Source organism: Coturnix japonica, chromosome 11, assembly GCF_054131305.1.
Source record: "Coturnix japonica strain WE chromosome 11, WE-NBRP24, whole genome shotgun sequence".
Classification (NCBI taxonomy): domain Eukaryota; kingdom Metazoa; phylum Chordata; class Aves; order Galliformes; family Phasianidae; genus Coturnix; species Coturnix japonica.
Genome location: NC_140673.1, coordinates 4,966,259 through 4,991,931, shown reverse-complemented (window position 1 = coordinate 4,991,931; position 25,673 = coordinate 4,966,259). Strand labels below are relative to the sequence as shown.

Sequence of the window (25,673 nt, the reverse complement as noted above, 5' to 3'; positions counted from 1 at the left end):
ACGGCCGGCAGGGGGCGGAGCCCGGATAAACCACGCCCCCTCCCGCCAGCGCCGCCGCTGATTGGCTGGCGAGGGGAGCGCGCGTGACGCGAGGCGGGCGCCCGCCAGATTGAAGCGGCGCGCGGGGCGGCCGTTATGGCCGCCATGGAGGCGCTGACTTTCCCCCGCTACAGCCCGGATGATATCGTCGCTTATCTCCGCAGCCACGTCCTGGTGGGAGCCGAAGCTCGTAACCTCACCAAGGCCGACCTGTTTGCCAACATCAAGGTGCGTGAGGGCCCCGCTGTGCTGTGGGACCAAGCGGCACCGTGCTACGTCACTGCTATATTAGCTACCACAGCTGCTTGTTGCTCCTTTAGCTGTAGTATAAGGCACTAATACCTTAATGAGCCGCAAGGAGCTGGAAAACAACGCTTGTTTTTCTCTATACCTTGATGAAATAATTGCTCCTCACGTGTTGGAAGGCTTTGGTGCCCTCATCGATGCTGATTTATGCCCTTTGCTTCCCACAGCCTGAAGTTTTGCACATGATTTTCATAAGGATTCTGCAGAAGGTGTATGGGATCCGCCTGGAGCACTTCTATATGGTATGTGTGTGCTTTGATGCTGAGCAGAACGCCTTAGAATCAAGGGATTTGGAATCAAGAGGAGCTCACTGCTATGGCGAGAGTCTTCTCCTTCTATGAACCCCTCTCTGATATGCTGCAGGTGCCAGCAATACATTGTAAGGCCTATGAATGAGGCTGTTGAGTTTGGATACTTGTAATGCAGTTCTTTATATTACTGTTGGCTCTTTTTTGTCTTGGCCAGCCAATATTGATACTGAAAATAATCTAACTTGATAGCATCCTTCTGCCTCTGACTTGTGTTCACCATAGATGGGGAGACAATCCTCATCTAACTTAATGGCTGTGGGAACAAACCTGTGTTTTCTTTTCAGATGCCAGTCAACGTTGACATAGTGTATCCACAGATATTTGAAGGCTTTCTACCCGTCTGTAATCTGTATATTCATATGTAAGTACATGATAGCTAGTGTAAATGGAATGTTTATGGGGAGTTACTAGAAGCAGTGGGGCTCTGGTGGTTGGCAGTTCCACTGCTTGTTGTCTCTGAGCAAAACAAAGTCTTTAGGTGAACAGGAGACAGCAGTGTGGTAATGGAGTTTAATTCCAAGCAGGCAAAATGGGTGTGTTAGGAGGTAAGATATAGTTGAGCTGTGTGGAGGGTAATCTTAGTTTAAAAATAAAATAAAACAACAAAAAATACCAGTCCTTTTAATGGGTTGAAGTTCATCAGAATGTTCTTAGGTACTTATCTGAGTTCTGTTCAGATGTATCTGTTGAAATGATGTGAGCACTACACCTGTAGCTTCGGGTTTGTTACAGTGGGAGAACGGACTCCCTCAGTTAAGTGAAGGCATCTCTTAAGCTGCTCTGCAGGTGAGTATAGGAATCTGAAGAGATGCTGTAATAATGCAGGTTTTTAATGCTGATCTGCACAGCAGTCCTACTGTATTATTCTCCCAAGGCTTATTGTTGCTTGCTGTGCATGTGCTGTGCAATGAGAGGCCATTATCTGGTGTTAGTCTATGTATATAGTGCAAAAACTGAGCCATAATCACTGACAATAAGGTGGTGTTTTGTTTCTTTGCAGGGAGCGCTTCCTTCCAGTGTGCCGAGTGAATGACTTTCAGATTTCTGATGTTATAAATCCAAGTAAGGAGATGCACTGTAAGCCTTGTCTTTCCTGGGCTGGTGGCTATTGCTTGCAATCTTTTTGCCCATGTGACATAGTCAGGTGGGCAGCTATAATGGAGATCTGTCCCTGGCCACCAGCTACTCATCTGACCTTAAAGATGATCTTTAGACAAGCTGGTTCTAATGAACATTTCTCCATCTATCTCCTTTTGTAGGCTAACCCAGTGAGGCTATATTTTATTAGTCTATTAAGTGCCATTTTCTTACTGTGTTAAATAGCATAAGATTGCTGAGAGCCTGTAAGCTCATAGCTTGTTTTTCTTGCAGCCTGAATTATGCTTTGCCCAGTTTTCTATAAGCAATTGCAATGCATGCAGTGACAGGAGTAGTGATGGTTTGTACCTTCCATTTCAGAGGCAAAGAGGACATCTCGCTTCTTGAGTGGCATTCTCAACTTTGTACACTTCAGAGAATGCCGGCGTGAGGCCTATTTGGAGCTGCAGCTGGGCTATGTAAGTCTGGGTGCTGTGATACACTGTATATACACTGAAGTATATTTAATATTAACCTACAGTTGGCATCATAAAGGTTGTGTTTCTTCAACAGCATCATAAAGCAACGCGAGAATCTTCAGTATAGCCAAGTAATACAAGCAGGTATCCATTTGCTAAATGTTCTTGTACAGCTACATCAAGCAAACACAACTACTGTAAATGGCTCCATGTAGAACTTTGTAATACCCTTAAGGAAAGATGTCAGTTCAGAAGAGTGAGTGGCTGGGCTTGTTGACATCGTAGAGGTTTCTGCTTGGTACCATGGCTGAGTTACTACTTAAGCTGTCAGCTGAGCTTTTTTTTCCAGTAACTTATTTGGTAGTTCAGCCTTGTAAGTGAAGGTTTGACACCTCCAGTTGTTTGGAGGAAATATAGATGTAGTGATTGTTGGGCTGAAGCTGGAACCGCAGGTGGTTTCTCTCTGAATATCTCAGTAGTTCAGGGACTGTGGATGTGATGTGAAATGATGAGCAGGGCTCTCATAGAACTCGAGAGAAACTACTCCTCTAAAACAAACATTTCTGAATGTTTAACTTGCAGAAATCTGCTATGGAGAAACGCCAGCAACTGGAGACAGCGAATCAGGAGTTAGAAATGAAGCTGGAGAAGCTAAAGTGAGTATGAGGACTGAAGGTCCCAGGATCTTTTCATCTGATGCAGACAAAGTTCCTTTTAGTCTATAAGAGATGTGTCTGTGTTCAGTAATATGATTTTTTTCTTCATTTTTTTGTTTTTGGTTTGACAAATGCCATAGATAACAGCATCTAAGTGTGTGGATGCAATAGATCAAGACACTGACTGATCTTTGTTAATAGCAATGGAATTCATAGCCTGCTTTATTCTTTCATCTGACTCGCTTCTCCATTTTGAACCCTCACCACATGCACTCACGTGTATTATTACTTGCTTTTCAAAGGAGAAAAACATTTCTATGCTCAAATTGACTTCTCCTTTGGCACTTGTTTAACTTTGCTGCTGGTTAGTCTCCTTGGGAAATAAAACAGAGTATAGAAATATGTTGGCTCTGTTGCACTTACAGAAGTAGTTCTGATGGTGTTAGGCTAGAAATGTTGCTGTCAGGAAACAACAGTGTGGCTTAGGGACTGTGTAGTTGCTTTGAGAATTTACTCTGGTTTGGGACTAAAGTGAGATTTGATGTTACGTTTTGTTTTCAGTGATAGGTCTTTATTGCTTATGTAGCTCTAGGAAGTTAATATTTAATTTAATGGATGGATGAAGTTTCATTCCTCGGTTCTTTGACACGTTTACCCCATTCTGTTTCAGGTAGTTTAGTTGTACTCCCTACATCTTTGTGCCATTAAGTTTTGTTTTGCTTCTAGGTAATAAGTTGAAAAGATGGCTAGTTCCCAAGGTTGCTTTCAAAACTGAAAGCTTCTTTGTTAACTGCTCTCAGTTTGTGCAAGGCAGGAGGTTCTCTAGATAGCTATAGTTCCATCTGAATACAAACTGTTCTTCTGGCATGTGATAATATGCAGATTTGCAGATTTCATACTTCCAAGCAAAGTTGGTGGAAGTATTCTTTCATGCTCGTTTCTATTTAATGTTATGTGCTACCTTAAGCCTGTACTACTTATTTCTGCAATAGCTATTTAGATGGTGTTTTGCCTACAAAGCCTTATAAGCCAAGGGAAATAAGCTGTGTTAATTTGAGACTGTTTTGACCTGATCCACGATGTTGCTGGCTGTAAAGCCTTTGGAGAAAGAGACTGTTTCATCTGCTGTGATGATACTCTCACCTGACTGTGATGATACTGAAACTGTCCATTTTTTTGCTTAGCACTGTTCCAGTTGAACAGCAAGCAGAGTTCAAGCAGCTGTCAGATGACATTCAAGAACTGGAGCAACTTCTAAGCCATGACTATCGTCGGAAAGCAGTATGATCTCTTTGTATATTTCTCTGAACTGGTGCCAGGGCTTCTGATCATAGATGTGTTTTACATTATTTCTGTTCCTTGTCTTGTACTCCTACAGAGAATGAAGAAGGGTGTTCAGATTTAAATCATAAATGGTTATTGCAATACTAAGTCCTGTCCTGTCCCTAGCATTACCTGTAAGGAATATGAAACATGCCTTAAATCAGATTTAGAGAGCACAACAATGTATTTGACTCTTTCTTTTTGTATTATGTTATTGCCATGACTTGGAAGATCCACATATTGTTCTCTAAGTGTTTTTTTTTCTCTTCCTCCTGAATTTTAAGAATGAGAACCAGAGATGAGCCATGGCAGGTGACAAGAGGCCTTAGAAAGGTCACCCAATGGAATAGCAAGAAAAGCAGCAGGGTTGATCATAAAATGGGATAATTTCCCACCAGTGGCAGCTTGCCCTTAAGATCTCATAGGTAACCACTTTAGCTGTGTTGGAGAGAGAGAAAAAGAATGTGGTTAGGTATTTTTTTTGGGGGGGGGATGTTACTTTAAGTCAAGTGTCTGCCATGAATACTGTTGACCACGAGCCTGACTTCTGTAGTTCGGGGGCCTTGTGTTAGTGCAATTAGACTGCAATTCTGTATTCTAGTCTTGCTGCTCTGAAGAAACAATCAGTGAGATCTCTCTTACATGTCTTATAGAGGGACAAAGGAGGTAGCAGCTGTAAAGATGTTTATTTCAAGGTTTTTCTTTTTTCCTAGGCAGCACTGCAAGAAGTGATTTCACAAAAGAAGGCAGATATTACAGAGAGGACCCGAAAACTGGTAAGTGAAGCTCTGTGTAGGCTGTGGTTTATTAATTCAATTAATAGATGATCTTTGTATGGTTAGATTATTCTTGAAGCTAGTTAATATTCATATGATTACTAGTTGTGAGTTTTATCTTTCAAGAACTGCTTCGCTTTCATTCTAGGGGAAGTGTTGCTCTTTTATGTGAGCATCACAGCTGGTTTTGAAACCTACAGTGACTGCCTGAGTTGCTCTAGTTGAGGAGTTCTAAAGGAGAGAGCTGCTTAGTATGTGTATTAGCTGGCAGGTGTTCTGTGAAGCAGAACTTCTGTACTTCACTTCTCTGTACCACTGAGTGTGCTTGGGGAGCAAAGTGGACTATTAATTGTTTTGAGAATGATGTTCACAGGGATTTGTTTAATGGACTTCCTAAGAAGGAATGACTTAAAGAATCTGTCTGGTCATGAGATCATACAAACCATGTGTCGCAATTCCTCTTTACAATTGGCAACTTGGATGACCAAAAGTTTTTTTTGTCCTTTTAACTAGAATGAACTTAAAGTAACATTGGCTACTTTGAAAGAAGAACAAGAGCAGCTGAAATCAAAAATTGTGGAGAGTCCAGAAGAACTGAAGAATTATAAGGAATTAATGAAAGAGACTGTTAAGAAACTCAAGAAATCCAAGGTGAGATGTTTTTCTTTTCCTCATATGAGGAGGTATTAAACTTTAAAGTGCATCTTATTGAACTTCTATTGTTTTAAACTAGTTTTTGAGTAACTCATACTTAATGATCATCTATTTCCACACTCCCCTGTGTCATAGGCAAGGACAACTTCCACTGGACCAGGTTGTCCAGATACTAACAAGAAAGAAATGGGCATAAGTCGATGTACACAATGCTATGTTGACTGTGACTGCTGAACTCTCCCATTGATACCTTTTTTCTTTTTAAAGCAAGAGGTTATTGAGAAATACGAAAGTTATCGAGACCTGGTTGAAGTTCTGCCGTCGTGCCAATTGGAGGTGCAGTTATATCAGAAGAAGATGGAAAGACAGGCAGCAAATGTGGAAAGACTGGCCAGTGTATTATCAGAGGTTTGTATTGCCCAAATGAAACTTGGTTAGGAAGATCTCTAATGTCAGTCCAAGTGATTATCAGTAAACATATGCTCTCTTCTCCCTTCTGCCCACAAAAGAAAGAATTTAGATAACTTTAAAGCCTCATTCTGAAAACACCAGTAAAACGTAGCTGCTGTTTTGCTGGGTGTCACTGATGTCCTATTGACCACTTTTATTAGTCACAGGCTTTGTTGCCATAGAGACCTGACCTAAAATTGTTGCTTTTGGGTTGATAGCAGGAAATGCTGGAATTGGAATGGAAGTGAGATCTGTTTTCTTCTGCATATAAAGCTGAAACTACAGCAAAAAAACTGTTACTTCAAGATTGCTTCATCTCTAAAGGTTTTAGTTTATTGATGTTACTAAACTAAACTTCTGGTGAGGTGCTGGTCACAAAGAACCTTGCTAGTTACTACCAAATTGTGAGAATGCAGTTATTAGAGCATTTAGGAAAACAACAGCATAGTCTTCTAGGGTTTTTGTATGACATCTTTCATAAGACCATGGCCTAAGAGCTACAACAGAACTCACAGTAGCTTCTAAGAATGATACAAATAACTACTTGTTCATTCAGATGTATTTCTAATTAGGTAAACTGCGATATGGCAAGGAGAGCTGGTCAGCTATCAGATCTTTAAAAAGCAGGAAGACTGTTTTAATCTTAGGGAACTTCTAGCATGGCATATCATTCTGATTATTTTCCCCCGCTTTAATTTATTTCAATAGGTCAGAAATCTGGAAGACCAGCTTGAGAGTGCTCAAATAGAGCTGAAAAAAGGGAAGACGGATGAAATGTCCCTGAAGAGACTGGTCACTGCAAAACATGAGAGGCTGTCTACAACTGACATAAGGATAAAAAAGAAGCATGAAGATGTCGAGCAATATAAGCACACTGTATTTGAGTAAGGATGTGCTGATGTTTCTGCTTGATGCTGCTTTATGTCTTTGTTATGTGCTACCAGCGTTCATGCCTGGTACAAACATGTAGCTTAGCACTAAGAGGAAAATGAGTGATGTGGGATAGCTTGGTATGAAGACCAGTAGTGCTGCAGGCAGGGACTTGGGGTCTCAAATCAATAATTGCAATGTGACTTGACAGCAATTCTTTTATTGGATCGCTAATTTAATTTATAATGCTTATTCTTGATTCTTTTATCTTCTTAAAGAGAATGTCACATTGGGATAATTTTCTAACTTATCAGACTTCAACAAAGCCCCATTTGCCTTTCATGAATTTTTCATAATTTCCCTTGCCACTTTTGCTCATTATCAAAGATGTTCAAGACCCATGGGGAAATGGGGCTCGTATCTCAGAGGAGCATTACCCTGACATGATGCTTCTAAAACAAAAGGAAAAGTGTCATTTGATCAAAGCCTCTTAGCCCTTATCCCTTTCTACTGTATGCTAAAGGCAGGTTGCAGAGCAGTGTTTACAGCACAGCAGTCACTTCTGCAGTAGCAAAGTGTGGTGTTGTAAGGTCACGGCTTCCCTGATGCTCAATGTGCTGAACTGTGGTAGAGAAAGCTCATTATGTAACGCTTTTGTACACTAATAGGAAAAGGGATGTGGAAAATTATTGGCTGGGGTGGCTTAAATAAGGTGGAAGAAAGGTGGTTTTTTTTCCCCCACATCAGTGGGAGTGGAGTTTAAGTCTCCATTGTGCAGAAAGGCAGCAACGTTCCTGGGCTTCAGCTCTTCATGTAGGGCGTTGTATCAGCTAAAGGGAGATAGGAAGGAAAAGTAGCTTTAATTAAAGAATGAAAATAATAGTCTACCACTCCTCTGTACTAAATGTTGCTGCCAATTTATCTGTTTCTAATACATTAGATATTTCCCTTGAGTGTTTAAATTAGATGCTTTGATAAGAAAGAGGGAAAGGGAGGTTGCCTTGATTTGAAAACAAGTTTCCACTGGTGAGTAAGAAAATGTGTCCTCACTGTTCCCTTGAGGTAGAAAACTATAAATATGCTTTCACTAAGTTTGAATGATTTAAACCCAATCTTCACAGAAAGCAGCTGCTACAGTTCCAACTGTAATTATTGTGCAAATGCTCACTTGTAAAGTGTTAAGTGTTTTCTGCTGATCTCCTGTTCCCACAGTAACGCTGCTGATTACATGGCAGCTTACAGCTGGAGCTGGCTAAATTCACCTGCAAGCTTGGGAGGCTTTGGAAATAACATTCACAGGGGGGTGGAATATGGGGATCTGAGGCTGAGGAGAATGTGACTTGCAGTTGTGCTCAAACACCAAATGCAGCTGTGTTGTTTTTCAAACTCCTACATTGGGTCCTAGGCCTGTGCTGGCCTTCAGCCCAGGCTCTCTACTCACATCTGGGGGGGGACTAAGCTTAATCTGGAATTCATTGAATGTTTCATTACTAATTTTCTTTTACTCCCTCCTTTAGGTATTTTAACAGGGTTCAGGAAAAGAGGGGTGCTGTGTATGATAAAGTGACAGCGATTCAGAAGGAAATCCAGCAGACAAGGTTCAAAATCCAGCAACTGACTGAGAATGCTGAAAAAGAAGAAACGAAAGCTAAAGTGAGTTGTGTAGGGCTAGTTTATTTATCTTCTAAAGGAAATCTGTTTGGTCTGAAAACTGATATCTAGCTTGGTCTGTGCAGATAAAAACAGTTCTTATCAGCCTTAAAAACAAGCGGAGCAGGTGTTGGTTTGGCTAGTGGGACAGAGAGCGCTTATGTCTTTCTGTGTGTGTCTGTAGCAGATACAATGCTAGTTTCAGTGATGTCTGTTTCTTTATAGCAACACTTCCAGTTCTGAGCAGTCTGATTTTTATTCATATTCATTCTCTTGGGCCCTTGGGACCTATTCCTTGAGGTCTTACCTTCATGCTGTAGTGACAAGCTATGCTGTAAACTCTTGACAGCCTCCCTCAAATACAGGAACATTTGCTGTGTTGCAAACCTGTTTCTTCTCAGTTTCAGGAGAGAGGGTTGTCCAGGTCAAGTCTAGAAAGGCAGAAATCCTGGTGGGCTAGGAGTAAGGGATGGCAGTCAGAATGTAGCAGCATCTTCTATTTGTTGTACAACAGATGGTAATACTGGGATTTTGCTTGTGGCTGCTCTTGCTCTTAGGACGTTCTGTAACTTTCCTGTATGCCAAGGAAGCAATAACACTGAAACTGCATGAGATTTTTCTCGCTTATGGCTTATGCTTTAAGGGTTTAACTTTTCTGATGGAGTTGTGTGTGGTTTCTTTTTCTGTTTCATTTGACCTTCCTAGGAGATATACCAAAACCTGAAGGCTGGACTGGAGAAGCGTCACGATTCTCTCATAAAGATAGCAAAGAATTATGCAGCCTCAAGAGAAGATAAAATTGCTGAACTGCAGAAGGGACTGCTTAGAGTTCAGAGTCCTGGAAGTACTTCTTAGACCTGCCTTCATGTGTATTCCACTTCTGTTTATCTTCGTATCTGAAATCAACTTGTGCTTTGTGTGAGACGGAGGATTATTCCAAGCCAAAATCAGCTTTCTCAAAAACCATGACAGAACGTATTTAACTTTCTAGACAGATCGTGGTGTTTGTAGCTTGCTTTTTGGGGGTAAGAAAGTGCTCAGTTTAGCCTGTCTGTATGGTTTTGGCCGGCGCCTGATTTTAGCAGTGATAATGTAAGCCTTGCTAACACCTGATTGTTTGGTATTTAGACAAAATTCCACTTTTTCAAGAAATTATCTTAGCAATGTTGATGTCGGATGACCTGGCACTTTGGGCCAGCTTGAATGGACATAGTGCTCAAGATAAGGCAATAATAGCTGGTATTTTACTGCTGAGACTGAATTAGAATTAAATACTTATGGAGGTTCCGTGTAAATACCAACTTTCCTGGTCACGAATGTTGGTGACTGGTAAACCCTTAAGGGTACAACTTTAGAGGTATAATGGTGTTAATTAGATGCTAGAACTCATTTCTGCTCTGGGTGGTACTGGATCCTCATGTGTTAAGTCCATGTTTGGGTGCTTTAAAAAACAGACAAACCCCCAGACTAAATGAGTATCTGTAGCTTAACTTATGATGGCACTTAGTTTGCCACAGTGTTTTGAGAATGCTTTTCAGTTGTTTCAAGTAATGTCCATTTTTAAAGTAGATGACATAAAGATATTTAACCCTATTGCTCTGTTATGCTTTTTCTCCTCCCTGCTCTCTCAGCTGACTCTGAAATAAAACTTGGTTTGTACATTTGTAGGAATGTGAACTACTGGAGTTTTCCCCTCATGAAGTGGAGAGATTTCAAGGTGTACACAGAGCCTAAGACAAACCCTTTTCACTCACTGCAGCCCAGGCTAGCCAAAAGGTTAAAAACCCATGCTGTACCATGCTATGTATAGGCCTGTATAGCCCAGAGATTAGGAACATGCAGGGCAAAGTAACTGCAAGGTTCTGGTTTTTGCTCTCAGAGGTTTCCTGACAGCAGCTGTTGAGTAAAATAAAAGGCTGCAACTCATGGAGAAACAAAACTACTGGTTTCCAGGGACAGGTTTATGTATTTCCAGTAGGCTCTTGTGCCTTCAGAGGGGCTTGTCTAGTTGTACCCAAAGTACCTATAAGCAAAACATAACCAAAGCTATTCTTTATCCAGAGATAAGTGATTCCCAGCTGTGGAGCTACTTGCTGCCTTTCCAGAGCTAATACTCATCTTGAACCATACAGCAAGGCAGTGGTGGGAGGGGGGGCAGTTCTAGAGTGACCTGAATAGCAGTGGAGGAAGAATGGCTTTGCTAAGGCACTACAGCTCAATCTCCCTCAAGAGGGCAGTGACATTCAAAGATCTTTTTTGCTTGTTTCTTTTTGCAGTATATCTGTCTGAATGCCTATAACCTTCTGCCGAGGCCTAAATCAAGCCTGCAGAACTCCTTAATTCCACACTAGTCTTTTAAAATAAGCAAATAAATAGACAGAAAATTATTGTGAAGCTGCCAGAAGAAACTAGACGGGTTAGACTTAGTGCAGTGGGACCTATGTAGACCCTTCGAGGCCATTTGGTCCCACTGCTCTGCACTGAGCAGGGACACCCTCAGCTCCATCAGTGCTCACAGCCCATCCAGCCTGACCTTGTCTTTCTGCATTTCTGCAAGGATGGGGTTCCCACAGCTCTCTAGGCAGCCTGTGCCACTGCCTCACTGTCCCTGTTGTAATAAACTTCCTCCTTATATCCAGCCTAAATCTCCGCTCCTTTAGTTTGACACCATTTCCCCCTGTCCCATCGCAGCAGACCCTAAAGAGTCCATCCCATCTTTCTTACAGCCCCTGTAGCTACTGACAGGCTGCTCTCAGGTCTCGGCCGCGTGGTGGCGCTGTCGGTGCAGGGAGTTCAGTCTCAGGGACTACAGCTGTGTGATGCACTAAGTGGGTAAGGACGGTGCTTGTGTCTGAGGATTGGCCCTTTCTGCTGCCGAAAAAAGAGCTGGCCTGGAGAAAGGACCTAAATAAAGCTCTGTGGGAAGACCCGCATCGCTTTCTAGAGCTTAAACGGGGAAATCCCATTACTTTTTAGGGTCTGTACTGATGTCTCGCAAAGTAGAGACCAAGTTTTCAGCTCTTGTGTGATTTGGGGGATTGGATCAGGCTCCCCCATGCTTTGTTTACCACCTGATGTCATTTCTGCTTCTGTGGGTGCCCATGAACCCGAATCAGGGTTGGCTCACTGTGTTGTGTAGCTATAATGGTCTGAGATGGTCTTTGCCATCAAGTGCTGACAGCTCAAAAGGGGCAGAATGACAGGTAAGTTTCAGTGGCCCTTCTAAGCTGTCACTGATTTCACTGCCTCTGCAATTCTATGCAAGTCTGTGCTGGCAATGCTGGCTTCTCACCAGGTATTTCCCTTGATAAGAACCCACCCAACCTTGCATTCCTTGCTTTGATGCAGTTGCCTGACCCTACTGCAAATGCTAAGCCCGCTTCTAGGGATTGTATGTTGTTTGTTAAGTTTGATCCTGTTTTCTATATGGGGAAACTTCAGGGCAGAGTCATTGCAACTTGGGAGGCAGCACCTGCAGTGCCCAAAGTGAGATGGGTCCTTGCAGATGCTAAAACACAATGGGCTGGATTCACATCCCTCACGCTGGGAGAAGGGAGGTTGTAGATGTGGTTTCTCCTTGGATGAAGCCCAGAAAGGAGGCCAGTGTTTGTGGGAAATAAAGTCCCTGCAAACAAAAGCAGGGAAAACCCAGTTTATGTTGAGGTTTCCATAGCAATGCAATACTTTTCCTGGAAATCTCAAATGATGAGATGTAATCTATGTGCTGTTTAACTCTTGCGTGCAAAGCAGTCTCCTTTCTCAGCTTGCCTGCAGCCCTTCCTTGCATCCTTCCCCCAGCAATGAGTGCTCTGCCACTGCCTGAAGGTTCCTGTAGGTGTTTGGAGGGTTCATCAATACATCCTGACTTCACTTTGCATCTAGCAGGGCCTCAGTTAAAGGGAATGAGCACCCACAGGAGCTGGGTGCGATGCAGGGTGTTGGTACAAGCCAGTACTATTGCCATGAGCTTGATGTTACTGTGGCCGGCTGATGAATTTGCAAGCAGGATGTGGTGCTAAGCTGATGGCAGCATCTCAGAGCTCCCATCTGATGGCAACGACTGGTTAAAAACCAGTAGGCCATGTATATGTGAGCAGATAGGAAGCAGTGCTTAAACCATCACCTCTTACTGAGCCACCCCCACGTCTCCCACCTCCTCTCCTTCCTAACAGCCACCTGTTCAACTCCTGACCTGTTTGTAAAGCTCTGCACGCCATCTATCAGAGGGATACGCGCTTACTGGCTTCTGTTCCGTGGGCATTAAGTAAATTATTTCTTTAAGATCATATGGCAGATCTATAATTAATTAAACCCTCCATGATATTAGCGCGAAATAATTTAGCCTTTCTACAAAGGTAAATGTAATTTGCCGATCTGGTATTTGGAAGAATGCTTTCCCCCAAAATCAATTCCTTTAGTTTCCAGAGAATAGAAATGAGAAGCAATCTCATTTTAATTATATCTCTTTATTGCTAACAAAGGAATGATTTATGCAATTAAATTAACTGGCTAGAAAATTATTCTCAGCTGGGCTGTCCTAATTCTTTGCTTTCTGAATTGCAGGCTCTTACACTTGGCTATGTAGATTAATTTTTCTGATATGCAAACAATGCTCCTTGTGTTCATTCCGAACGTTTCCTTATTCACGGCTCCCATTTGCTTGGTGTCAATGACACGAGTAACGTTTGTGTGCTGCTCAACTCCAATTCAGGCCTCTTTTTCCTCTTTAATGTAGAAAGATGGGGAGGAGGGGGGGAATCTTTTGAACCTCCTGATTGCCATTGCAGAGCAAGATTGTGGAGCTCTCTTATCTATTGCTGCGGAACAAGAGCTGCAAAGATGTCAGAGGATGCAGACTTCAGAAGGGGAAATGCAGAGGAGACAGGTGTATTTGCAGCTGCTGTTAGGAAAGTTCTTTATGCACATCTTCCTGTAGCTGGGTGAAAAGCTGAAACAGAAGGGAGAAATCTGCCTTGTGTTGTATGCAGGCTTAAGCAGGGAAGGGATTAGCTTGTGGTGGCTGGCCAGAATGCTGGCAGGGGAACATTTGGGCTGAGAGGGGGAAAATAACTGAGTAAAAAGACATTGTGAGCGTGTGCCAACACAGCCTGACATCTTCTGAATGGGGCACTGGTGTAATCTGCTGGTTTAAAACAGCAGCGAACATATTGTGGAGCACGTGTTAGCTCTGGCTGAGCTGTCCTGCATCAGGAAAGATGAGTCAGCTGGTTGGTGTGTGCCATGCTGGCACTCCCAGGCTGCCATCAGATGGTTTTGAGATAGGGGGGTGGGGAGTGAAGACAAGTTCTTTTGTCTGGGTTAGTGTATGGGGCTCTGGGTGTGGGAAGGTCTACTGGGGGCTCAAGGGGTCTGTGCTGCTGGAAAGGGGGGACTGAGCTATGGATGGGATGGGAGAGTGCTCTCAGACTTGTTCCTTTGAGCAGAGGTCGCTCATGGCGATTCCCCAGGTTGGTAACTGCTGGGTGGGTGTTGGTGTTACCCTTGAGGGATGCCCCTGCAGGGAGGGAGCATAGGAAGAACTGTTCTCAAAGTACCTGTGCTGAGTGCTGCTCTGAGTGCCTTGCCTTGTATAGGAATGTGTAGCTTCGTGTGTGTAGCAAATGGACAGACCAATGCAATGGGAAAGGTGTTACAACAGAGATGTGATGACAGAAAGGTGCTATAAGGGAAAGGAAGAAGATTGCTCACCCATATCAGAAGATTCCAGGTTTGCAGGGGAAAGCTTCACCAAGGAGGGATATCCAGAAAGAGATCCTTCTCCTATGGCAGTCAGCCCTTAAATAAGGTCTAAGGGAGGTGGAGCCAAGCTTCACCCCTTGCAGTCACCCAGCTGCATTGCCTTCACCTGTGCTCCCAGGGCTGACTGGGTTGTTTCCCCAGGTGCTCAGTCAGTGGTTCAGGCTGGGACTCAGCAGTTCACATGGAATGTGTTTGAGGACCCTGATAGGGGCCAGTTCACCCCCAGCCTGTGGGTCAGACTTTGAGCTCAGGTGATCTAGATGAACTGAAGGAATGGTTGGAAGTCAATAAGATGAAATTCAGGCTAAAAGCTGCCTTTATGGAGAAGAAGGGACTGGGGTTACCTCCAGATCATCTGATAGAATTAATCACCTCTCCATGGACTGGTTCTCAAATGCATCAGGATTTAATTTCACGCTGAGTGATATCCAGATAAAATGTTGTCTTTGGCAGTTGTAGGGAGCTGTTGGGTCAGGGCTTAAGCTGGTGATTGAGCACCACGTGAGGGGCTGTGGCTGGCCCAGCAAGTACAAGTAGAATGTTTGCACCAGTGCTCCCCACAGAACCAGAAGGGGGTGGACCCAGGGGGAAGCCCCCTAGGCTCATTTAAGGGCAAGCTAACAAAGGGAGAGCATCTCTTGGACCTGGGCTGCTTCCTGCATCTATCTCTGCTTGGATTCTCTTCCTGACTCTTGTGAAGCAATGTGCATCTGAAATCAAGATATGGCTGTGTTTTCTACCTCATCCTCCATATCACCATTTGTTGCAGGATGAAAGGCAGGCAAGTTGATGGGACACAACCCGCTTGTGGTAAATCCATGCTTTCTGTTAGCAGCCACCCCTTGTCCATTCTTGTCCAAGTAAAGCAGTGCTGCATAGGAATCTCCCACCCAGGTTGGGCAGTGAGCTGGGCTCTTCCACCTCCCTGCTGCAGGCAGATTAACCCTCCTTTGTGCTCTTCCTCCTCTGAACCAACTCCTTCTACAAGAACATTGGTGTTTAGGTCTGTCTTATCCCAGAGTTGGCTGCCCTATTGATTCTAAAGGGCTCCTGCAACGTTGAAACTATGCAAATAACAATAATAATTATTACTACTGGAAATAATGGGAGCAGCATGGGATTTCTTTGGGTATTTTTTTCTTCCATTAGATTTCTCTGTCCTCTGCAGATGCCACTTTAATGCAAATCAAACTTTGCGGCTCGCGTTACCTATTGAAAAATAGTTTCAATTAGAAATTCAATTACACTGTCTTGGGGGGATGGATCTGACAGTTTCTTTGAATTTGGTGTGTTATAGAAGGCTCCGAAGTGCCATAAATCTGCTAATTGATTTCTGTACCTGTAATGTTTGATTAGGTGTATTTTATTGTCTTCTTGGTTTTAATTAACCCCAGGCTTGTCAAAATGCTTCCACATACAAAGGAGATATGATGAACTGAGATAAACTCCATTAACAGCGGCTGACTTTTGTCAGTAATTGCTATCAGGCATAAGAGTTATTAGAAATTATCGCAGACAAAAAGAAAACTGTACTTTTGGTAACAACTTTTATGGGTTGCTATAAATCCGCTGATCGCCCCCCTACACGCGGGAGATAAGCAGCGGTGAATGACAAGGGGTCTGGAGGAAAATCCATCATTTCTTAGCTGCCTTATAAATATTAAGGGTGACAAAATGGGAAGAGTTATGAAAGTCTGAGCGCTGGAAATTGAATGGATGCTAATGTGCCTAAACTTGTCCCCATTAGAGATGGCGAGGGCCGTGGAGACAAGGGCACCGCTGCCCTGCAAAGCTCCTGTGTTTTAGTGCAGCAGAGCATGTTATCTCAATGGCAGAGCTGAGACAGGCTGATGGGATACTGAGCTTTGCAATGCTGCGTGCTGTTTGTATGGTCTGCTTTGGGGGAGGTGGTGGCAAACCTGGTCTCTTAGGTAAACTAGGGAAGAAGAGCTTGAATCCTTGTTTTTAGTGATGTATCTAGCCATAGAGACCTTGTTTGTCTAACATCTTCAGGCAGTAATAAATATGAACACAAGTGGAATAATCAGTGTGTTATTAGCTGACTTGCAGCCTCGTGGACGTGAACCTGTTGGAGCACATCCAGAGAAGGGCCATGAAAATGATCCAAGGGATGGAGCAGCTCCCTATGAGGATGGGCTGAGAGCTGGGACTGTTCAGCATGGAGAGGAGAAGGCTCCAGGGAAACGTGGGAGTGGCATTCCCTTATCTAAAGGGCGGCTGTAAGAAGGATGGGGACAGAGTCTTTAGCAGAGCCTGCTGTGATAGGATGAGGGGATATGGTTTCAAACTAAAAGGGGGGACATTTAGATTGGATGTAAGCAAGTAGTTAATTCCAATAAAAGCAGTGAGGCAGTGGTTGCCCAGAGAGCTGTGGGTGCCATCCCTGCAGGCAGCCAAGGTCAGGCTGGATGGGCAGTGAGCACTGATGGAGCTGGGGGTGTCCCTGCTCAGTGCAGGGAGTGGGATCAGATGGCCTTGAAGGGTCCCCTCCAACTCAAACGACTGGGATTCACCTGCTGTGAATCTATGTCCTTGTCTGGTCTCTGGACCCTAAGTTTGCTGGTTTGCTGGTGGGATGCTGGTTTGGCCATAGTTCTGCACAATCCCTTCCATATCAGAGCAGACAATAAACCTTGTGAAAGGACACTCTTGTCAGCAGTAACTTTATAGCTGCTTAATAGATCTGTCTTAAGCAAAGTTCCCTCTGATCTTCATTGTCCTTGTGGCTTTTTTGAGGAGCTCTACGGTGACTTAGCAACATCCTGTGTGTCTGTGCATAAAAAAGGGGGGAGTGGAGCCTTCTAGAGGTCACTGGAAGCCCTAAAAGCTGTTTGCTCTGACGCTGTTAGGATATGTGCTGTGTTATTTATATCCTTTGGTGCTTGAAACGGCTCTGGAGCTTGTGAGGTGTGAGATTGCCACTTTGCAGCATTAGTTTCACCTGAAACAGACCTTCAAATGCTGGTGGCTTTTTGGAGCAGTCGTTTTTCTTCTTGAGCACTGCAGCATCTGAGTGGTTGGTGTAGATGTACGGCTGCATATGGGTGTGCTGAGATGAAGGGGTGCATCCCAGCAAGGGAAAAGCTCCTCCTGCTGATTCTTACGGAAGAGGCAAGAAGCCTCAGCCCCTGCTTGCTGAGCTTCATTCCAAGGCAGGGGTCACCTGGAGGTGCCCTGCAGCAGGCCAGCTTCCTAAGGACCATGTGGATCAAAGTGAGCACTCAGTTGGCTTTTGCAGCCCTAGCTGTAGGTATTGCCATGTGGTTTCCTATGGAGCTCTCTGGAAGGATGCTCTGTGGTAGCTGAGGGCTGTGATCTGGCTTGATGCTTTATGGGTTATCAAGAAGAGTCCTGGACATCCCATAACGTGCAATCTGGGAACGTGAGCTGAGAGCAGCAGAGGTAGCTATGGATGCCCTGTGTTGAGACAGGTCTTTCAGCCTTGATGTTTTGAAAGCACTTCTGTGCTCCTGACAGTTCAGACAGATATGCTGTGCGCTATCTGAGCACTGCACCGCTGCCTTGCAACTCTCATACGGCACTTGTTAGCTCCCCTCGCCTTCGGGGGCAGTTGGTGTGTTTAGTAGTACATCCATCTTTCTGTTTGTCTTGGTTCTATGGCTCTGTTTAAGAGTTTCCATGCGAGTCTCGCATGTGTGAGTGCACATATATCTATATTCCCTCTTGGGGTATGTTGAAAACAATCCATTTAGAAGCCAGGTGTCCTTGTCTCTCTTGGCATCTGGTTAAATATCAGTGAAGTTGGAGAAGGTAAATCCTGGGCTGCTTAAACAACGGTTTGGGCTGCGAAGCCCTTAGCTCCATCTGATGAGATTTGAAGGTCACGGCGGTTGCCTGCGTGTGAAGGATGTGTCCTTATTCCCCCTGGATAAAACAGACCGAAGCGATCCATTTTAAAGGGTCCCCGAGCGGAGCTGGGAAGCGATGTGTGCTTCAGCCCGCTGAGACCAGAGGTCGCTGTTGAACTGGAAATGGAGAGCCCTTCTTTTTTATTCCAGAACCACTTTCTCTCCATTGTGTCCCTCTCTTAACCTGGTCCGTTAATAGTTCGGGTTTATTTCCTTAAAGAAAAAGATTGTTCTCCCAAGATCATGGACTGTGTAGAGTCTGGCAAATGAGAGGCTGAACAGGTGCAGCTGGAGGAAGAGCTGTGCTGGTGTAAGGGTGAAAGAGTCATGGTCTTATAGGTGATGGGATCTCCCTTCTGCCTGCGAGCTGGGAAGAATGAAGTGGGGCAGAATGAGACGTGCTCTTGGGCAGCACTCCTTATGAAATGAAGATGCTGCAGGAAAGGAGCACAGATGGGAGCAGAGCCCACTGGCTGCATTCAGGTGGGCCGTGCAGTGTTTTTCAGTGTTGGGGTACAAACAGCTGTCTCTGTTCCACTCCAAGTTGGCTTAAAAATGCTCGGTTCCCTTTCTGAATCTCTGTAATATCCCATAGGTCATAATTTGTCTGCAGCAAGTAGCGCAGGTAAATTAGCATCTTATGTCAGCATTCCTTACTGCTTGAAAATACCTTGGCTTTTAATTAAATTGCTTCTCTCTAGAGGAAAAGCAAATGAGAGCATCCAGCAGCGATGATGGACACTTGTTCTCTTCTTCAGGAGAATGCTAAAGCCATCCTGCTGCCTGGGCTTGGCCAGGTGGGACATGCATGGCAGCAAGAGCTTAGGAAGCAAATTGTGCACCCCCCCCCCTTCCCTCCCTCCCATACACACCCTTTGATTCAGTATTCACAGCATACTGATGTGCAGCCACATGTTCTCAATCGATTTACTATAGCCAATACTTATTAATAATAGATGTGAAACAGACAAGATGGGAGCCTTCTGATGTTGTAGATAAATATGGATCCGTTCACTCCCCCAAAATCTGCAGTCTGTTCTCAGGGGAGCCACAAATCCTTACTTATGTAATCTTAGTCTTTTGACTGGACTTGTAGAATTAATGTTTGTATTGGCAGAATGAGGTCTTTCATTAGTCCTGCTATTCTGGTGCAGGTGGGGAATAAATAGCGTACCATAGGGCTAGATCAATGTGATGTGGTTATTTTGGCAACCCCCTGCTGCTGGCAGTGCAGTGTGGCTGTCATGGATGCTGTTACCCAGGTTAGTATGGAGCTCTATGTTGGGTTGTGTAGGGAGCAGGGTGGCATCTTCAATAATATGCAGCATCCTGCAGTGTTGCTACCCGAAAGGTCTGAGTTAATGATCCAGTTGACTTGCAAGTCAGCTGCGTGTCAATAGGAATTAATATTCACTGATGAGCCAGTGAGAGATTAGCTGTGGTCATCAGGAGGAGGAGGCACCTTTCTTTGGTACAACAGGCTGACTTATGGCTGGAAGCTGGTGGCCCTCCCTGCAGTAGGATGCTGTATGGAGGGCACTGCTGCTCGTAAACTGGCTGCTTAAGCTGTGTTTAACCCAAAGAACCGTTGTGTCCATTGTCTGCTGGATGCATGGATGGGTATTGGCTGGCTGAGGGCAGTATCTTGACCAACTGTAGGGTGACTTTTAGAGGTCTCTGCTTTTAAAGGTGTGGGTTTTTTGCCTTCTTTGGGCCGGATTGTGCTGAGCTGCACCTGAGACAGGCAGTTCCCCACTGACCCCGGGAATCCCAGAGATGCATCATCCCTGGGTGTGTTTTAGCAGCGTGTTCCATCTCTTCATCCTGCTGCTCAGCATTAGCAGGGACTGGGTGTGGGTGCAAATAGGCACATGGCAAGTCCTGAATCAAGGCTGCTGGCCCTGCTTTCTACTCTCCGGGCCCTGTGAGGGGATGTTGCAACATCCCCAGGCTATCCCTCTCCTGTGACTTCTTTCTTGTACATCCAGTATTTAGCAAAATTCCTCTAACAGCCTTTATGGTCTTAGCCCAATTTCTTTCAAAAGTGCCATATGCTGTGAGCTTTGGGGAGGGATTAAGAGCATGAGAAGTCTGCACTTGTAAATCCCATGGAAAGGCGACATGGCAATCTGAGTGCCTGCAGGCAAGGAAGAAGAGAGGGATCTCACTGCTGCTTTGGTTTTGGGGCAGAAAGACTTGCACCCTTCCCAAGCTTCAGGCTGCCTCCTTCAGCAAGGATTTTATCCTGATTAGAGGGAAAGCGAGGGGAATCTCATTTGCTGTTTAGTTGTCTTATCGTGTGATGCTCCAAGAGGGCTTCTAACATTGCAAAGAAATAATGAGGCCATGTAGAAGATGAATTCCAAAGGAAAGCCAGGTGCTGTGGAGAGTGACTCGAGCCTCCTGCTGAGTATCCAGTTTTTTCCACTTCAGCATGAGATCTGTCCCAGTCATTAGGGAGACTTCTGTGGGGGGGAGGGTGAGCCAGCCAAGTGCTTTCTTTTGTATCACCATACTGACATGTCATTGGAGGTTTGTGCATTAAGCCCTTGATGCTAGAGGTCAAAGTGGATGAGGGTTCGACAGATTCAGAGACAACCTCCCTGGGAATTTGGGATCCTGGAATTCAGCACAGCACTGAAATCTGTGGGTGCTCGTGGAGCAGGGCATCCACTCCAGCATGTGAGGCTGTAATGCCTGCTCCCCAGTGATGCCCTGTCTGGATCAGGAGAAGGAGCAGTGGTCAGAATGCCTCCATCTGGGTGAGAATCTGTCTTTGTGGCTCTGGGAAGACTTCTTGCACTGAAGCTGAAATAGCAGCAGACAAGCATTTCTTAGTTATGCACAGGGGAGCAGTGCAGAGTGTGTAAATTAAAACGGGAAGCACTTTTTCCTCATGTGAAACACCTGATCTTTGCTCTTGTGGTTTTGGTAGCCCTTTGCAGGGAGTGGTGCATCACAGCACTGGGGTGGTGAATGAGGAGGGCTGCAGAATGTGTTTATTTTGCATTTAGAGAGGGCTTTGCTGTGCTTTATCCTTTAACCGCAGCCTGCAGTGATGGAAGCAGTTCTGAGAAGCAGGATCCTGGGGTCAATTAGTGAATGAGCAGGGATAAGAAAATGGAGGTTGGAAAAAGAGTCAAAGATATTTACAGCTTGCACGGCCTTCCTTCCCTCTCCTGGTGCTTTATTTTTAATGGCTTGCTGCTTTTACCTCTCTTTGTTTAATGAATGTGTTGCTGAGTTATTGGAAGCACAAACTGCATCCAAAAGCAGGACACTCAGGGTTTATTATATTCATATAACTCAAAAACAGCCAAATTGATTTTTATTTTTTTTTCTTTTTCCTTTCTCTCTCCATCTCATCTTTAAATCTTTTGCAGTAGGGACAGATATGAGACTGACAGCACTGGAGATGGAGAAGCCATGTGTAGGTAACGAACCTCTCTGTGCCCTATGCCTGCTTTGCTTTCAGCCACCTTTCCTTGGAGCTTGGTGCAAATCCAGCCCTTGGCTGCCTGCTTCATGTCCCACTCCCTGCTGCTGCTACTGGGCTGCTCTTTCCCACCCAGTTCCCAGCAGGGCTTCAAGCTGGTGCCATTGCCTGCTCTCATATGGCTAGGCACTGGGGGAAGCAGATAGCTCGAGTCCTTGTAGCACAGAGAGGGAGCTGGAAGCTCTGCAAAGGTGGCTGGAGCCCACAGGGCTGCAGGGCCCCTTGCTGCAGGAGATGAGCAGCTCTGCCTTCGTGTCACCCTGCTGCTTTTTCCTCCTGTGCTCTCTGCTTACCCAAGAGAGCAGGGCTGTGCCTGGGAGGGTCTGCTGGGCTTTTGTTTGGTGGGAGGTTGATGGCAGGAGGCTCTTCCTGGTATGATAGCCTATTTGTATGAAAGGCTACTTGATTCTCAGTCTTGCTCCTGTATGTTTGGGAGGGACCAATGAGCAATGCTTTGCCCTCCTCTGTGGAGTGGGGTTTCTCAGCTCTCTAGGCTGGCTGTTCTCATGCAATACGTTTCCTAGTGGATGCAGCAACCCCACCTGTCTGGTGGGCATCCTGTAGGCGTCTCTGTACATTGCAGGGGAGTTGGACCGGTTTGGGACTCCCTTCCAACTCAATCGATTCTGTAATGGAAGCATCGCTCCAGGGGTATCCCCACGTTGTCCTCCAGGATGGAAAAGGAAGGGGAGGAGAAAACCAAGAGCAAAGGAGATGTTCTTTCCCGAAGGGAAATAAAGGACCTCACCCTCAGTTGCGAGACAGCGAGAGGTTTTCATCTCAGCCCTGGTTAATGAGAGCATTTTGATCTACAATAGTTGACTGCAGAAAGAGCCTCCCTGGTAAAGGGGGAAGGGACATCCTGGGGGAGAGGGTCGCTGAATATGCATGGCCCCGGGTCTCTTTGTTTAGCTGATATCTGACTATATTTATTCTTCTAGATTACACATTCTGACTGCGGAACAAAGGGCTGGCAGGAGCTGCTCTCTTGTGCTTAATAATTTGAGTGAATTTACATTTCAATGCAGCCCTGCGCCACTTCCCACCCCCCATGGAAAGAGCAGAATTTCCCTGTTGTGGGGAAGAAGGGGGTGGGGGGGGGCTAACCGAAACTCCCACCCCGATGGCCAGGCTGGGAGATTTACTGATGTTCTGCTCTGAATTTATTCCTGGTGAATCCTGTGCTCTTCTGTGTGCCCACCCGCCCGGTGCAAAGATGTGGCAGGGAAGCAAACCTTCCTTCGCTGCTCGCTCAGATCCTCCCTGCTGAGTGCTGTGATTCAGCCTCAAGTAATTAACCATCCGCAGTACAGCAAGTACCTGGCTAGGCAGGAGTGTGAAAACACATCTACACCTAATGGGGAGCTGGATGGAAGGTTTCCAGTTTGAATGACACGCGGGAAGCTGCGAAGTGACAAAGATAGAGTTAGCCATCGCCAAAACTCCTCTAACATACTCTGCTTTCCATGCAGTGTCCTTTGCATGCAGCTTTGGGGCCCGAAGGTGCTGAAAAAAATCGTGTGCTGAGTCAGCATTGGGTCACAGGGGGGTCTGGAGGTGGAGAAGTTTCTCACTTCTGTTTGACCAGGTTTGGATCTCTGCCTGCAGTGAGAGGTTTGAGCCCATCTCTTGTTTCTGAGCTGGATTCTACCTGTTCTGCATCCTCTGGTTTATCTGCAATGACAGAACAAGGGGAAATGGCTTTAAACTGAAAGAGGGTAGATTTGGAGTGGATATCAGGAAGAAGTTCTTCACTGTGGAGGTGGGGAGACACAGGAACAGGTTGCCCAGAGAGGTTGTGGATGCCCCATCCCTGGCAGCATCCAAGGCCAGGCCGGATGGGGCTGTGAGCAACCTGGACTGGTGGGAAGTATCCCTGCATATAGCAGGGATTTGGAACTAGATGGCCTTAAAGGTCCCTTCCAACCCAAACCACTCTATACAAGTGTGGCTCTATGTCTTGGTGTAGGATCCTGGGCCATGTACACACCAGTGTCCTCTGCTAGCTGCTAGCCAGCCCTTCCAGAGCCACAGTGCTGTGGTTTAATAGTAGCACAGTTCCACATCAACTCACATGGCATAAGATGAAATGGGTTCCCACAGCTCTAGAGACTGAAGAGCAGGTCAGCATGGATGGAGCAGCCTCAGGTGGGTGAGTCCAGCAGCCTCTCCTACAAACTTGATTCATTTCCTTGGGGCACTCAGTGTGCTTTTGTTTAGAATCCTGTCCTTGCCTTCTCTTTCCTTCTTTTGAGTCTACATGAGGACACACGAGCGCAGCGGGGCTCCATGGAGCTTCAGTCTAAAGGGTAAATCAGTGGGTGGTTGTCAGTAATTGTCTCAAACACTTGCTGGAACAAGGAAATGTGTTTTAATGGATAAATATATACGCTTATTCTTTCATTTGTATTGCACTGTGTGCAGGCAGGAGCAGAGATACGGCTGTATGTTACGTATCACACATATACACAGTCTGTGCTATATGTCAACGCAATGCAGCATTGAAACAAGGTTTTTCGCTCCTCTTAATTACCTAATTATATTGATTTTTCTCTCTTTTTTTTTAACGTTCTGTACGTCTTGGTTTTATCTGAACTTTACAGAAGGTGTAAGCAACGCACATCTTGTCACATCCCATTTTCACACTAGCGCTGTTGCTGTATGAACCATTGCTGGAAATAAAACACGACTAGAATAGTCAGCCATCTGTCTGGAAAGCACATGCGGTCCCAGATGGCAGTTTCTCTCCCGCTCGCTGGTAGCAAAGTCCTCTGTCTAAGGAACACAGCAGAAATGTGTAACAATTCAGAGGGGATATGTCTAATGTGCAGCCCTCCCCCCACGCTGGGGCTGAGGGCCCTCCAGCAATGGAAGAGGAGGGAAACTTTGAGCACTGAGCCTGTCCCTAAGGGGGGGCAGGTGTTGGGCTCCTGCAGAGCGGAGAGAGCAGCATCTATCTGCTCACTGTGCTGTTCTGTCTAGGGATGAGCTGACTGAGAGGTCAGGATGGGCTCTGAGCACCTGATGGAGCTGTAGATAACCCCATTGGTTGTAGGGGAGTTGGGCTGGATGACCTTTAAAGGTCCTTTCTAACTCTAAGAAGTCAGTGACCACACTAAGCACCTTTAACTTGCCCATATGCTTTTCCTGTGGAGAAATCCTTCCAGGCTGTGGATGAGCAGATGTCTCTGTGCCTGCTAAGATGTCAGGTCTGTGGCACCAATAGCTGGCTGGGCTTTCTATTCTGGCCACTGGCACAACAGGGAGAGCACGAGCTCTGCAGCGCAGGAGGAGGGCAAAGTGCAGGGATGGAGGAGTAGGAGGTTAGTAGGGCCTGTGTGATGTATGCAGTTATGTCACAGGGCATGATAGGGAATGGGAAGGTTTTGCTTTGTTTCTTTACACATGCTGAAACTCATTATCTGTCCAAGTTTTGCCTTGAGTGCACAAGGTGGTGGACAAGAGATGACTAAAGGGAGGTGCTTAGGAAGTACAGAGCAACACAAGTATGTGCTTGCATCCCAGAAGGCCAATAGCATCTTGGGCTGCATCAATGGAGGGGTGGCACAGGGGAGGGGGGGGATTGTCCACCTCTGCTCTGCTCCTGTGAGGCCCTTTTATGAGTACTGCATCCAGGGCTGGGGCCCCTGAACACAAGAGATGCGGAGCCTTTGGATGGGTCCACAGGAGGGCCATGAGGATGGATGATAAAGGGCTGCCCATGCTCTAAGCCTTCTATTCTGGGCTAGAAGGCTGGAAGCCCTGTCTGGGGCTTTTCCTTGGGCATCTCCCCAGTGTAGGTGGGATATGGCTCTCCTGGGTTGGCTGATGTCTGTCCCAGCTTAGTCAGCCACCAGCAAGAAGGTCGTTACCGCATGGCCCTGCTCGGCAAAGCAGGGAAGCCCGTCTCTATTTGTCACCGAGCGTCAGGGCCTT

At 45.5% G+C, this 25,673-nt stretch overlaps 1 protein-coding gene and 1 long non-coding RNA gene across 2 annotated transcripts; one reads left to right on the top strand and one right to left on the bottom strand.

Moving 5' to 3' along the window:
- The first annotated feature begins 106 nt into the window (after window positions 1–106).
- NUF2 (NUF2 component of NDC80 kinetochore complex) lies at window positions 107–10,258 on the top strand. Its single transcript, XM_015869691.3, has 13 exons — window positions 107–267; window positions 513–587; window positions 941–1,017; window positions 1,657–1,718; window positions 2,115–2,212; window positions 2,795–2,868; window positions 4,053–4,149; window positions 4,905–4,967; window positions 5,481–5,618; window positions 5,889–6,029; window positions 6,780–6,955; window positions 8,459–8,594; window positions 9,297–10,258. Exons 1-13 carry the CDS (start codon window positions 136–138, stop codon window positions 9,444–9,446), a joined length of 1,419 nt encoding a protein of 472 aa, XP_015725177.2. The 5' UTR covers window positions 107–135; the 3' UTR covers window positions 9,447–10,258.
- A 13,486-nt stretch (window positions 10,259–23,744) lies between these two features.
- LOC146758976 (uncharacterized) lies at window positions 23,745–25,048 on the bottom strand. The gene is made up of 2 exons (XR_014932925.1): window positions 24,861–25,048; window positions 23,745–24,039 (listed from the first exon to the last, which is right to left on the bottom strand). It is a non-coding gene; the product is annotated as an uncharacterized LOC146758976 (long non-coding RNA).
- Between the last annotated feature and the right edge of the window lie 625 nt (window positions 25,049–25,673).